At 61.7% G+C, this 14,963-nt stretch overlaps 1 protein-coding gene across 2 annotated transcripts in view; it reads right to left on the minus strand.

Annotated features, from left to right (window-relative positions):
* The window catches only part of COL18A1 (collagen type XVIII alpha 1 chain), a 91,090-nt gene extending 82,790 nt beyond the window's left edge, over positions 1-8,300 (minus strand). The window contains exons 1-2 of one of the 2 annotated variants that reach the window (XM_043593413.1): positions 8,145-8,300; positions 7,960-8,054 (exon numbers count right to left, since the gene is read on the minus strand). In XM_043593413.1, the coding sequence (XP_043449348.1) occupies positions 7,960-8,054; positions 8,145-8,155 (106 nt within the window). In that variant the 5' untranslated portion in view covers positions 8,156-8,300. The remainder of the gene's footprint in view (positions 1-7,959; positions 8,055-8,144) is intronic. The other variant, XM_043593412.1, reaches the window with a different exon arrangement.
* Between the last annotated feature and the right edge of the window lie 6,663 nt (positions 8,301-14,963).

Here is a 14,963-nt window from a genome sequence, read left to right on the forward strand (position 1 = left end):
GAGAAGGGACCCAAGCCACGGCCAGGACCTTGCAGCAGGGCAGGAGGGCCTGGGGCCCTGGGGGGCACCTGGACTCAGAGGGGTCCCTCCTCCTCCTAGAGGCCAAGAGGCTTGGGGGGCGGAAACGGTTCGGCACCAGGCACAGACTTGCTTAGGGTGGCAAGAAGTTCTTCCATCGAAACAATTATTTATGTTAGAAAAAGCCCCTCCCAGCTCCCAGCTGGCTCCAGGGGGCACCTGCCCGCCTCCAATCCCCCCTAGAGGATTTCCCAGCGGGCCTGCAGGTGTCCAAACCGGGGGGCCTACAGGGCAGCCCTGGGGCAAAGGCAGCGGTGTGTGAATTCCCAGGGAACTTCACCTTCCTGGGGAGCCAGGGCAGGGGAGAGGCCCAAAGGTGAGCGCGGTGAGCGCAGGCCAAGATGACAAGATAGGAAGGGGCTGAACGTTCCCCTGCCCGCTCCCCAGACGGCACTCCATCAGGCTTGGTCCAGATTTACAAGCACAGACGGGCCCTGGTCCAGGAAGCTCCCTGGCTCACAAGGAACAAGAGACTGTCTCAGCAGGAGGATTTTTTCAAAATACAGCAGCACGGTAACAAGACCCGACAAGCAGAGGCAGGTCAGCGGCCCTGAGCCCGAGGAGGGGACATGCAGGTGGGCGTGGCGGCCAGGGCGGGCACATTGGGAGGGCTGGGGGGGAGTGGGAGACTCTAATAGACTCGATCACTTCAGCAGACACAGCCCACCTTCTAGTAAGAAACGCAAAACCACATCCTGCTCTCGATGCACACCAGTCCCTCCTTCCAGGCCCCTCCAGACTTCCGGGTGGAAGCCATCCCCACCGCGGTCCCCTGGGCCCCACGAGGCATTATCAGACACATCCCGGAAAGCTGACATGCGATGTGCACTCAATGAAGGAATGTCCCACTAAACCCCACAGAGCCCCACTGTCCTCCCCACTGTCCCAGGTCAGACCCAGAGGCACAGAGAGGGTGAGTAACCTGTCCAAGGTCACACAGCGCTCAGGGTCAGTGCTGCAATGAACACCTGGGGCCTGGGCTCTCAACCATCGCCGTAAACGGGGTCCCACCCACAAAGGCAAAGTGGACAGCCAGGCCACCCACCCACCAGCTGCAACAGTCCAGGATTGAGTGACTCTGTAATAGCTTTCTCCAAGGACTAGCTAGCCCCAAGTCCATGCCCACGAAGGCAGAGTAAAGACAGCACCAGCTCACATGAAGCACGTGGCCCTCCCACGTGCACTGGTTACGGCCTTGGACACCTTTACCCACAGAATCCTCACTACTTTTCCTATCCCTGCTGTACGGACGAGCCCGGTGTGGTCCCTGAGCGGTGCCGTCCAACTAGAAGAACAGGCCATAAAAATTAGGGAAAAAATAACCCCGTGCCTCAAGAAACACCAGTTAGGGCCGACCTCAAAGCAGGAAACGCGCCACGTGCTCCCATCTGCAGCAGACGGAGCGAGCAGACGGAAGCGACGAGGGGACCGGGCACCACAGAGCACCGGACACCAGGGGCAACCCGGCGGCAGCCAGCCCACCCACCTCGCTAGCAACTGAAAACTCGCAGACTGGGACAGTGACATGACTTCTTCCCGTTTATCAAATTAGGGAGACTCTCAAAGTGACAGTGCACAGAGCCAGACAGCCGCTCGTCTGGAGGGACGCCCCCCCCCCCCCCGAGGGGCCCATGCTCGGCCCCAACACATCCCCGCACTCAGCCCCGCACTCAGCCCCCACTCAGTCCTGCACTCAGCCCCAACCAGAACCCTCCACTCAGGCCCCCACTCAGCCCCACCACAGCCCCCCACTCAGCTCCAACCAGAACCCTCCACTCAGCCCCACAATCAGCCCCCATTCAGCCCCAACCACAGCCCCCCACTCAGCTCCAACCAGAACCCTCCACTCAGCCCCACAATCAGCCCCAGCCACATACCCGCACTCGGCCCCGCACTCAGCCCCAACCACAGCCCTGCACTCAGCCCCAACCACAGCCCCTCAACTCAGCCCCAACCACAGCCCTGCACTCAGCCCCAACCACAGCCTTGCACTCAGCCCCAACCACAGCCCCCCAACTCAGCCCCAACCACAGCCCTGCACTCAGCCCCAACCACAGCCTTGCACTCAGCCCCAACCACAGCCCCCCAACTCAGCCCCAACCACTGCCCTGCACTCAGCCCCACACTCAGCCCTGCACTCAGCCCCACACTCAACCCCAACCACTGCCCTGCACTCAGCCCCAACCACAGACCCGCACTCAGCCCTGCACTCAGCCCCAGCGCGGGCCAGCTCTAGAGGTGACAACACAGAGCGCTAAACGAAGCTCTTTCCTGCCTCGGGATGGAGGTCCCAGCTGGGGAGGCACTTGGGGGCTAACCTCCGTGTCTTTCTCGGCAGGCAGGGTGCCTTGCATACAGAAGGTGCTCAAAAATGCACATGGGAGGGAGGAAGTCACTCGATGAATGGACAAGAGGCTAGGTGGCTGGGCTCACCCGGACGGACCCAGTAGAGTGACCAGCAGGGCCCTGGCACCCAGTGACTCCCAGCCCTGGACCACCCAGAGGCAAGTAAGCTTTCCGAGGTCCCGCACTGATGCCAACCCCCCACCCTCAGCCCCCAGACCCCCAGCAGGGAAGCGGCCCACTGGACGGGTTGGGTCTCTGCCACCCAGAGGGCCCGCCAAGGGATCTGGGAACGTTACTCCTCTCCCTACATGCCCCCTGCCTGCCCTTCCCAACAGCACAGGGTGGGGACCACACTCTCCACCAGGCACTGAATCCATGATTCCTTCCAAGGTGAGGTCCCTGGTTGGATAAATGGAAATGTGGAGAAAGGTCTCCCTTTGTCCTGGAGGTCTGGGGCGCCTGGGTCAGGTCCCTGCAGAGGTGCGGCCAGCCTCCCGCTCCCGAGCAGAGGAACCCGCGGCTCACGTTCCCAGGACGGCAACACTTGCTTTGCACAGGTAGGCGCCAAGGGGTGAAGCCACTGTTGAGCCACGCCCTCCCTGCACCGCCTTCACGCCAGCCCAAGTCACCCAGAAAGAGAAGGACACCTCTTGCCACACACGGGTCCTGTGGCTCAAACCCAGGTCCTGCCACCAGAGGAGCAACCAAGGTCCCATGCCACATCTCATCCCATCTCCTGGCCTGACGTCCCCCCCCCCCCCCCCCCAGCCTCTGGCTCTGGCCAGACGTCCAATCCGAGGAAATGCCCTGAGAAGGTCAACCTGACCCCACAGGCAGTGCCGTCCCCCACCCCAAAGCCCCCTGGTCCTCCAGAAACCAGGGGTGGCCTAAAGCCTCATCACCACCTAGCTCAGTGAGGGGAGCCCCTGCCTTGCCCTGGTCACAGGGGATCAATCAGCCCAGAGTGACCCCGCGTGCTGGCACAAAATCCCAAAACGACGTACGCGCCTGCGAACAGGTTCTCCTTCCCGGGGCTCTCGCGAAGCAGCCAGGGAGGCCGTGCTGGGGAGGCAGGCGGAGCGCAGGACCGGCCTGCAACCCCGCGTGTCATCTGACTCAGCACTTCTGTGATCAAAAGCTCCTTCCGACAGCCCCTCTGCCCGGGCCCAGACCCCCCGGTCCGGATCATCACCCCTCGTCCAGCCACAGCTGAGCCTCTGCGCACCCCCCGCACACACCTGGCAGTGTGGGGGGCAGGACGCAGAGGGCCCGGTGCCGCGCGAGGACGTGGTGTGTGGCCTAAAGACGGTTTATAACACGACCACGTGCGCTCACGGCGCTTGGAAAGAGCAGCTCTTCCTGCACAGGTGAGGGGAGGGACCCCAGGCATGGAGGGGGTGGGGCACGGGGGGCCGAGGGCCTGGCGCGGGGCTAGTCCCAGGCCCTGAACCACCGGGAGGGGAGGCCACGGAGGCTCAGGGCACACTGGAGTCATTCGGAGCCATCGCTGCCAAAGCGAATAATCTCAGAAGCACACCAAACAGGCTTTTGAATTTCCTACTGCTTTACCCGCGCCCCCCCCCCCACCAAAGGACAGCATCGAGTTTCTGTGAGTTTTCCGTGTCGGGTCCTGTGACATCCACTTGTATCGGCTGAGCCTGGAGCCTGGTTCCCTGGAGAGGGGTCCCCATGTCAGGGCACCCGGTCTGGCTCTCCCTCACAGAACGGTGACCCAGAGCCGCAGGGAGCCGACAGCAGAGCTAACATGGGTGACCGAAGCTACCGATGGGCCTGTGCCGCGGGCAGCGGCCGGCCCACGGCAGGCAGAGCGGGGCTGGGGCCGCTCGTCAACCACAGCGGGCAGCTAGGCCGACCCACACCCTCACCCGATCCCTGAGAGCTGGCGGCCACCCCCCCCCATCCTGGACCCCACCCCTCGGTGGACCAGCCCTTCCCAGCGGGCCTCAGGCCACAAGAGAGGGGGAGGCTCACTGGACATCGCGCCACGAGATGGGTTTTGCCCCATTTCGCCCCTCACCAGCTGGAAGGCACCGGGGCGGCCTAGGGTCCCCAGTGCGTGTTCATCACCAGGCCCCGCAGGGTCCCAGCGTGCCCTGACCTCCCCGCGTGGAGAACCTAATGGATCGCCTTCGGGGGGTGGGTGGACAGCACCTTCCTGAAGAGCAGCAGCTAGGCCAGCAGCGTGGCCCCGTGTGGACGCTGAGCACAGGGGCGTCACCGAGACTCCTCCCTTGGGCGACACACGACTGCAGCTGCCCCTCCCAGCCTGGCTGCCCCTTTGGCCCTGGGGCTGTCCTGGGGGCAGCGTCAGCGCTCACCCCAGACACGGAGGGGGCGGGATACCCCACCCAGGGCCCCTCCAGCTCCCCCAGTGGCCCAGAGAACCAAGCCTTTTCAACACTTTGGGAGGAACTAGAGCACTAGTGTGTGCACGCACGCGTGTGCACACGCACGCGTGAGAGTGTGGGCTGTGTGTGCCTGCATGCGAGTGTGGGGTGTGTGTGCCTGCGTACATGCATGTGCGCGTGAGTGTGTGTGTGCGCGTATGTGTTTGTGATACACGCACACGCGTCCATGTGTGTATGCACACGTGTGCACACGCATTTGTGCGTGCATGCACCCTGACATGTAAGCACCTTCTCTAAGGTGAAGCGAGGGGGGCAGGGCTCTCGGGCGCCCTCACTCCGGGTGGGGTCAGTGTCACTCCTTCTAGGTTTTCTTGCACAGGACTTTCCCCTCTCCTCCTCCTTTTAAAGGAAAACAGGAGTACCCTGAAAAACGAGTTCTGCGGAAATTCAAAACTATCTTATGAAGTCCCGCACCTGAACCCTGAAGACTCCCCTGCAGATGAGAGGACCAGGCCCTAAATACAGGCTGCTCTGGGCCGAGCATTTCCCACCTGCTTGGGCCCAACGGTTACCGTGTGAGGTACTGTGTCCTCAGGATGACGGACGCTCAAAGACCCTGGGGCCCACAGGGTGTCGGCTGTGTCTTCTTCAAACCCAGGCCCCTTGTAGGGCCACCGAGGGACCGTGAGCTTCGTGTGCGAGCCCAAGTGGTGACAAGGGGTGGGACCCATGGGCTGAGCGCAGGGCGACGTCTGACAGAGCCAGATGCCAAGGCCAGAGACAAGAGGTGTGGATGGAGACCAGGGTCCTGGAGACCCTGCGAACGCCTGCCACACTCGGTCCTTGTCCACAGCCCTGACTCGTGACTCACAAACACTTCCGAACGTCCACAGCCATCCGGCCCACGTGAGTCCACACCCCGCCCCCTCTCCCCCTAGGAGAGCAGGCCTGCCGGCAGCACTGAGCTCCGGGGTCACAGATGGCTCGGCCCACAGTGCCACCAGGTTTCTAGTTACGGGGGAATGCACAAACCATTTAACAGCATCAGAATCACGACCAACCCTTAGACAAAACAGCGGGAGGCTCTCCTCTGGGAGGGAAGGGTCAGGTGCAGCAGAGACGTGGAAAAATGCATCATTTTTGATCAGAAAAAAATGTGAGAATCAGCAAACCGGGCCTCAACCTTTAATTCCCAAGGATGATTTTAAAGGGTTTCTAGAAGAAATTGAGCCTCTGCTAAATTAGGATTTCACACACATTAGCTCTTCTCCAGTAACACCCAGAGGGGGCGATTATTATCCCATTTCAAGGGGACTTAGTCCCAGCCGGGAGGAACCCGCGTTCCCGCTGAGCCGGCTTCCTGCTTTAACCTCCAGAGTGAGAAAAGGCTGAGCTCCATCGGAGGTCTTCCTTCCTCCCCAGAGCATCTGAGGCTGCGGCGACCTCACTGCAGCCACAGTAGCGGGCAGAAGACCAAGCAGGTTCCCCACCGTCACTACCCTCAGAACCCCCAAGTCCACCTTACACCCCACCCTTAGAGCTCAAGACCGCAGCTCCCCAAAGCTTACTGACATAACGTTATATTGTTTCCACTCTACGGCCAACAGCCAGCAACCTGGATTACAGACTTGATTACAAAGTTTCATAAACTGGGGGCTGGGAACTCCAGGGTCAGATTATAGAAGAGGCGCCAGGCTTACAAATTCCAGCACTTGCGGCCCTGGTCTGGTCCCTGTGCGCACACGGTGCAGCCCAGGGGACGGCCCCTGAAGCCAGGAGGGTGGTTGGTAAGAACCGGGGACAGGAAGGGGTGTGGAGACAAACTTGTCCCCTAAAAGGAGAGGGAGTTAACCCAGAGTTAACCCAGCTGGGGAACAAACAGGTGCTCCCTGCAGAGCTAGTCATGAGCGGTTACTTTTTAAAAAGGTCTCTGCTGCTGTGTAACCTGGTGACTCCACCAACTGGAAACAATGAAACAAACTATTATCTTCCTCTCTCTCCAGGCCCGACCCTCCTTCCTGGCCAGCTGCGGCCAGCAGGTGTGTTGCTGCCCCGTGATCGCAGTCAACATTCTCCCACTTTCCCTCCGACCTGGAGAAGAGGGCAGCACGCACGGCATTCCACTTCCACCTGTGACAAAACGCCGGGCTCTCTCGGGGTGGGGGGGCTCCCCCCTTCCTCCCGCGCCACCTCCTCCCGGCCTTTGTTGGGCCAGTTGGGAAGACGACCTGGCCGACCGCGTGGCAGGGGCCGGGGTCCCGGAGCTGGCGGCACAGGCGGTCTGAGGGCGGCTGGAACAGCGTCCCTGCGCACGGGCTGCGGCCCACGCGGGAAAAGCCGCGGGTGCCGGCCAAGCCCTGGGCTTCTGAGCATTGTTCCCGGCCGCGGCCGGCGCTGGCGCTCGGCCGCATCAAAGGGGACCGCGCGCAACCCGACACCCTGGCGGGCGCGGGGACAGAGGCCTGGCGGCCCCGGCGGCGCACAAAGGCTGGCCCTGGGAAATCCGGGCAGTTTCGCCTCAACAGGTTGGAAACCGACGACGGCGGCGCTCGGCTCTGCAGCGCCTGCCCCAGAGACCTGCCGGAGCCCGCGCGGTCACTCCCAGGCCCGGGGGCGCGACCCACTGCGGCCGTGCTGGCGCCGGGAGGGACGAGCCTGGTGACGGTGACACAGGCCCGGCGGGCCGGCGGCTGCTGACCTGCGTCTCCGGAGCCCGTGCGCGTGGACCGGCCGCCACCGCGACCACGGCCCGGGCCCCTCGTTGGCCCTCGGCCGGCAGCGCGGTCCGCCAAGCGCGCCAACCTCCCGGCGGAGTCGCCAAGTTTGGTCAGGACGCCAGGGGCTCGGGGACCGCACGGTCCGCACTGCCCTCGGCCCAGCCCGGTCTCGGCCCCGCGGCGCGCCGCCCAAGAATGAATGGCCGACGCAGGACACTCGGGACACACGGCCTCGGCCTGACCCCGTCCCCCTCCGCTCGCCCCCCGCCCGCCACCTGCGCGCGTGGGAGGAGCCGGGCGGCCTCCCGGGAACCAAGCCGAGATGCGCTGAGGGTGAGGCCGCCGCCGCCTGGACCGGCCGGAGACTCGCACGAAGCGCGGATGGCGGGGGACCGGTCCGGGGAACCAACCTTCGCGTCCCCCCTCCCCCCGCTGCCCCCGGGTCTTACCTGGGTCCGCGGAGGCCGCGCGGACCCCGAGCAGCAGGACCAGGGGGGCGAGCACGTCCAGGAGGCTCTGCGGCCGCGGCCGCAGCCAGGGCCACCTGCGGGCGACAGGCCACAGGTCACAGGTTAGGGCGCCGCGCGCCTCCACCGCCCGCCCGTGCGCCCCGCTGCCCCTGCCCGCCCCGCACCTCGGCGCCATGCTCGGCCGGCCGGACCGTCAGCGCCGCGGATGCTGCGGGCTCCGCAGCGGTGCGCCCTCGGCCAGCCGCGCTCCGGCCGCAGGGGACGGACAGGGGCGGGGCGGGGCGGGGCGGGGCGGTGGGCCGGGGGCGCCGGGACGGGCAGCGGCGGGGCGGGGCGCGGGGGCGGGGCGCGGGGGACCGGCTGGGACGAGGCGGGGACCTAGTAGGGCGGAGCCATGGGCGGCTGGGGGCGGTGTGACGGGCAGGGGAGGAGCGGGGACCCGGCGGGGCGGGGCCGGGGGCGCGGGGACCCGCAGAGGAGGAGCCGGGACCCGGCGGGGTGCGGGGTCGCGGGGCGCCGGGTCGGACCGGGGCGCTGGGCTGGCGGCGGTTAGGCGGGGACAAACACGGCGCGGAGTGGGATGCGGGCCCGGAACCGAGTGACCCGCCGCTGCCCCGAGTCCTGGCTGCTTCTCCCCGCTCCCGCCCCCGGTCCCCAGTGCTCGAGGCCCGCCCGCGCCCCCGTTGCGAAGGAAGCCGCCTCCCGCCGCTGCCCGCGGCTGCACGTGGGGTCCCGGCTCCAAACGAGGCAAGGTCACGGGACACGCAGCGTGTCAACAGGCGTTTATGCGGGGAGGCGGGCGATTTGAACAAAGACGTTTATTGCCACGGACGGCGAATGGAGGCGGAGGAAGCTGAACTCCTGTGCGGGCCTCGTGGGCCCCCCCCCCCCCCCACGCCTGGCTGCCTCCAGGGGCGCGGGCCCAGGACAGTAGCACTCTCCTCCAGGCTCCACTGCCCGCCTCCTGCGGTGTCTCTCTCACCCACAGAGCCCTCTGTGTCCCCCCACTCCTGTGGGTTTCTGCCCCCGGGAACAGGCCTAGAGCACCCCTTTCCTGGCTGGGGTCCAGCTGCCCCTCTCCAGAGCCTTCCCCGGCTCCCTCTCCGAATTATGTCCCCTCCCCTTGCCCCTTCCTCTGGCCAGACCTTCAGAACCCGCCCCCCCCCCCCCCCCCGCAGGCCTGCAGTTCCTTCCTCCAGCAGCTGTGCTTATGGGGTCCTGCCCTTGGAAGCACCCTAGAGACCCCTCGGTGCAGCCGGAGAGCCCTTTATATCAACTTCCAAAGTAAACGGTCTTTTCCTGGACCTGGGGCTCTCCCAGTCTGCAGAGAACAGAGCCCAGAGCCATTGCCCCTGGCTTAGTAACTTCTAGCTAAAAGTTCTGGGTCCACCCTCCTCCATCCCTACTGGGCCCCTCTCCGGGTTGGGTGGAAAGGGTGCGGGTGGTCCATGGCAAGGGGAGAAATCAGTGGGAGGCTTGGGACCCACTCTTCTCAAAATGAAGAACAGAGTGGAGAAGAAATGATTAGTGCGTCCTGTTTTGTGAAAGTTTGTTCCACGTGCCTGCAGAGGGTGTGTCTGCATCTGATGGCTGTTGGTGCGGCGGGGTGGGCGAGTCTGTGTGTGCATGTGCACTCGTGTGTGTGGTGTGTTCGCGTGTGCGGTAGGCATGAGCATCCCGGGTCCCGATGCATCCCTCCTGTGGCTCATGGCCCATCAGTCCTGTGTGTCCGTCCATCCATCCATCCTTCTGTCTGCCGGCCCAGAGCCTTGCTCCGGGTGGGGTCTGAAGTGCAGGGTCTCATCTCTTCCTTGCCACCTGCCTTGCAGGCCCACCCTGCTTCCACCCAACCTGGTCTATCCTTGTATCTTCCGGTCAGACGGCCAGCCTCTGCTTGTGTGACCGATGCTGGCCCTGGGGCCTGTCTGTGGCTCCAGGAGGTGGTGGCTGGAACAGCGGGGCCTGTGCTGGGTCCCTGCCCTGCATCAGTGGCTCGGGGTTCACTTCCCCTCTCCTCGTCTCTCTTCCAGGGCTCCCCTCCCCTCCTCCCCTCTCCTCGCCTTCCTCCTCTCCCCTCCTCCCCTCCCCTCTCCTTCCTCCCCTCCCTTCCTCTCCTCCCCTCTCCTCTCCTCTTCCCTCCCCCCTTTCCTTTCCCCTCCCCTCCCCTCTCCTCTCCTCCCCTCCCCTCTCCTTCCTCCCCTCCCCTCCTCCCCTCCCCTCTCCTTCCTCCCCTCCCTTCCTCTCCTCCCCTCTCCTCTCCTCTTCCCTCCACCCCTTGCTTGCCCCTCCCCTCCCTTTCCTCTTCCCTCCCCCCTTTCCTTTCCCCTCCTTCTCCTCTCCTCTCCTCCCCTCCCCTCTCCTCTCCTCCCCTCCTCTCCCCTCCTTCCCTCTCCTCCCCTCTCCTCTTCCCTCCCCCTCCTCTCCCCTTCCTTCCCCTGTCCTCTCCTTTCCTCTCCTCTCCTCCTCCAGGATTCACCTCCTCCAGTTGGAACCCCCGAGGCAGAGAGGCAGAGATGAGCCCACCTTTGCAGGCTTTGGGGGAAGCCCAGCCTCAAAGGGCATTCCGTGCAATGAAAGTGCTATTAACAGCAAAAAAGTACAAAAATAGGCTTTGTCCTCTGAAGCACTCATGATGGCTCAACTCATAGCTGTAAAAACACACTCTGCATCCTTTTCCCCCAGTTACTACGTTACCACAGGGTCATTGCTCTGCCGGTCCCATGGCATTCACATCTTTTTCCTATTAGAGACTTTTCCCTTTACGTGCAACGGATATTCCCATGTGATCGATGTAGAAAAGACGGAAAATAGACACATGCACAGGGGAGAGTAAGACCCCAGACCCGGTTCAGCTAACACTGTGCTGAGGGTCTTTCCTCCTCGTCCACAAAGACCCCCATCGGGTAGGACCAGTGCCCAGCCCCCAGGTGGGCCAACAGAAGTCAGCTCACCCCAAAGGATTGCCAGGTGCTGGGGTGCGGGTCTTCCGGGCAGCAGGGGAGGCCTGAGGGCGGCGGGGGCTCCGGGCGGGCAGGCTGAGGAGAGGCGGAGGGGCCCAAGACATGGGGCCTCCAGAGTGGAGGCCCTGGAGAGAGGGCCCGTGTGTTGCACGGTCCTTGGACACACGTGGCAGGTTTGTGGGCGGCGTGGGTGGTGGCTGTGGACTTTAGAGACAGAACACGGGGAGCGGGCTGAAGCCCAGGTTTGGCCGCTTTGTCTCTTTGTGTTATTTTGTGTCTCGTCCCACTGTGGCGGCCTTCACGGTTTTATTCCACAGGGACAGGTGACAAATGACAGAGAAGTGCCGTGGTCGTCCCCAGCCCGGCCCACGAAAGGCAGAGTGAGGGTCCAGCAGTTTCCAGCAGAGTGCTGGCCCCCATGCTCCGTTGACGGTCCCATCCACGGCTGAAAACAGGCTGGGTTGTTTTTGTTTGTAGGCTGGTTTTGTTTTGAACTCACACACAGTGTTGGGAAACCGAAGGGGATGCTCTCAAGTCCAGGGCCTGCACCGTGGGGTGTCTTCCTGCTGGGCAGGCCGTCGGGGTGGGGACCCGGGTGTGCGCAGGGAGAGAGACCCGGACAGACAGAGAGGGGCCACGGGCCAGGTGAGGCGAGTGAGGCCAGGGACATGGAATAAACAGGACATGTGACCCCTACCAGGCCGTCCCTTCTCGTGTGCTGGGAAAGTAACTTCTCAGCAGGAAAGGAAGAAGCTGTGTGTTGGCAGAACAGGCCGTGGGAAGCACAGAGCGTGTCTGGTGCAGGGCCCCGCCCCACACTTCAGTCCCCTGGCCCTGGTCGCAGGGTTCCGCCCCGCCCCCCCGCTGCCCTGTCCGCAGTGTAGCCGAACCACAGGCGTTCTGGCTGGGCCGAGGACCAGCAGGGGCCCCACGCTCCGGCCTCCGTGGACTCCAAGTGCCCCACCTGTCACTTGGCCCCACTGCCCTCACCACCATAGAAGTGACGGCTTGTGTTTCCTGGTCCCCAGGCTCGCTGCCCACTCAGCCGCTCTCGACCTGGTGCCCAGCGGTGCGCGGTGGCGGCTCCCAGGTCCTGTCGTCCCCACCGCTCCCGGGGACCTCCGGTGGGTGCTCAGGAATCACCTGCCAAGTGGCAGACCAGGGCGGCCAACTGCCTTTGGCGCCTGCGGGTCCCCGGCCGCCCGCTCGGCCTCGCCCAGGGAGGACAGCTCCGAGGGACTCGAGCCCCTGGCCCGCTGACCCCGGGCAGCCGGGCGATGCGGCCCGTGGTCCATGGGGAGACTCCTCCTGGCAGAATTTGGGAGCGCCAGGGAATGGGGAGACATCCGCCAGGGGGAATGTTGCGCTCCCTGCGGAAATCTAACGAAACAAGAAGCAAAAGCGACTCACACCGAGGCGGCCAGCTGCTGTGGCGCCAAGCGGGCGTGGGAGGAAGGTGAGGAGCCCCGCTTCCGGTCGTGACCTGCGAGAGCCGGAATCGCGGCAGAGCTCCGGGCCCTTCTCCGCTCTCTTCCACTTCGCCAAAGCTTCAGACGGTAAACATCTATGTGAATTTTCGTGTGGGCCGTTTCCTCGTTTCGGTGCGGCAAGGAAATGTCTCAGCCCATGTTGAGTCAGCGGAGGGAAGGGGAGGGGTCCCCGAACTCTCAAGTGCATCATCCATCTAACGACCTGGCGCGCTCTCGTTCCGCACCGCCCTCTCCCCGCAGAGGCTGCGCTGGGCTGCGCCAGCCAGAAGGGAAACACACACCGCCCTCGTATGTTGCAGGTGCTGCCGACACACGCGGCCGGAAGGAAGGGGTCCAGGTGATCCCGGTTTCCTGCCAGCCTGGCAGCCTTCCACCACGAACAGCTCGGCCCCAGCCCCTTTCCTTCCCGGCTCCGGCCAGGCAACTTCAGAGGACTCCTGCTTATCCCCCGAGATAAGCCGGGAGGACTGCTCAGAGCAAAACCATCCCAGCTATGCATACGCCACCCCCCTCCCCCCCGCGGGCCCCCACACCTCCAGACCCCTCCGGATCCCTGCTAACACACATCCAACCCCTACTCCAGCCCCACCGAGGCAGGGCTGTGGCCTCGACCTCCCTCCCTCCCCATCTGCAGTGCTTTGAGCTCAGGTCCGTCCCCACCAGCACCCCCAGTCCATCTTTCTGCAGAGCCCGCATCGCTCCCCAGCAATCTCGTCCCTTCATTCCCTCACTCTTTCAGTTCTTTCTCATGACCTTCCCAGGCCCCACGGGTAGAATTCAGGCCCCCACAGGGCAGCTCCTCTGCTTCCTGACCAGAAGGAAGGGGGGAGGGAGTGGAGGCAAAGATGTGAAAGCTGAGTCCCGCGGGCGCTCCAAGGTGCTCCCCACGAGGAGCACGGCGCCCAGTGGAAACTGTCCGCACCTACCACAACCTCGGACTTCCGGTACCCATCACCTTGTATTCAAGGACTCTGTGCAGCCTTCCGCTCACCGTCTCCCCCAACATGTGAGCCACTTGAAGACATAAAACTAACATACGCTTCTAACTCGTTATAAAAGTCCCCAAATGCTACTAGTGAAGCTCAGGTCCCGCCTGACCTGCCTTTACATTTCCATCTCCTGACAAGATAGCCCCCGACATGACCCTTCTGCTGGTTATTTTAAAATGATTTTTATAGATACGTGTTACTCTAGAAATGTAGAAAGTTGTTTTGTGGAAATTTTAGAACATACATGAGATAATACTCATGGTTCTAAAATTTGCTTGTTTAAAAAATTTTTTAATGCTTATTCATTTTTGAGAGAGAGAGAGAGAGAGAGAGAGAGCGCACAAGCGGGGGAGAGGCAGAGAGAGAGAGGGAGACACAGAATCTGAAACAGGGTCCAGGCTCTGAGCCATCAGCACAGAGCCTGACGCGGGGCTCGAACTCACGAACCTTGAGATCATGACTCAAGCTGAAATCGGACATTTAACAGACTGAGCCACCCAGGCGCCCCTAAAACTTGCTTTATTAGCACAACATATGTTGTAGCGTTTTCGCGTCGGTGGATACACATATATTTAAAAGATTACACACATGTTTCGTGGCATGGAAGTAGCATACTCAGCAATCCCACCACTAGCGAGACTTAGGTGGTTTTGAATTCCGTGCTTTAAATACTATACTGCCTTGAAAAGATACGGAAACCGTGAAAAAGAACAAAACGGAAGAGACGAACGTGGAAACCACGGAAAAAGTGAAGAATGGTTTTGATAGGCTCACCGGTGAGCTCAACTTAGCCAAGGAGAGTCAGGAATCTGAAAACAGCTTTACGGAAACCTCCGCATTGAGACACAAAGAGAAGACAGAATGGTACGGAGGACAGAACTGTACATCCGGGAGCTGGGGGAGCAGAAAACTGAAGAAAAAAGGCTGAGACTTTTCCAAAATTAATGATAGACACCAAACCATAGATCAGAGCTCAGAGAATGTGCATCGAGATAAATGCTAAAAAAAAAAAAAAAAAAAAAGTAAAACAAAAAAACAAACAAAAACTCCATATGCATGACATATTCAAGCTGCTGGGGAAAAGACACAGAAAAAAATCTCTAAGGCAACCAGACTACCAACATAGACACATTAGGTGCAGAGAAAAAAAAGATAAGAATTATGACACAAACCTCTTTAGGAACCGTGTAGGCTGGATGAAAGTGAAATGATATCCGTGTAGCCTTCAAAGAAAAAAGAAGTGTTAGTTCAATATTGTATACCAGAGGAAATATATGTTAAAAATTAAGAATAAGACGAAGCAAAACTATGGGAATTTATTGCGGGCATGTAACCTGCAAGAAATAACTGACGTCCATCTATTGGAAAGAATGGTATCAGACCCCTAACTGGGTCTTCACGATGGAAAGACGAGTGCCAGTGGAAGGAAAGAAGACAAGATCAACTCTTTTCTCCCCTTATTTTTAATTGCCACAAATGAGAGCTGCTATCTACAGGAAATAGTGTCATGTTGGTGGTATACATAAAAGTGAAATGTGTGAAAA

The sequence above is a fragment of the Prionailurus bengalensis genome, chromosome C2, assembly GCF_016509475.1.
Source record: "Prionailurus bengalensis isolate Pbe53 chromosome C2, Fcat_Pben_1.1_paternal_pri, whole genome shotgun sequence".
Taxonomy (NCBI): Eukaryota; Metazoa; Chordata; class Mammalia; order Carnivora; family Felidae; genus Prionailurus; species Prionailurus bengalensis.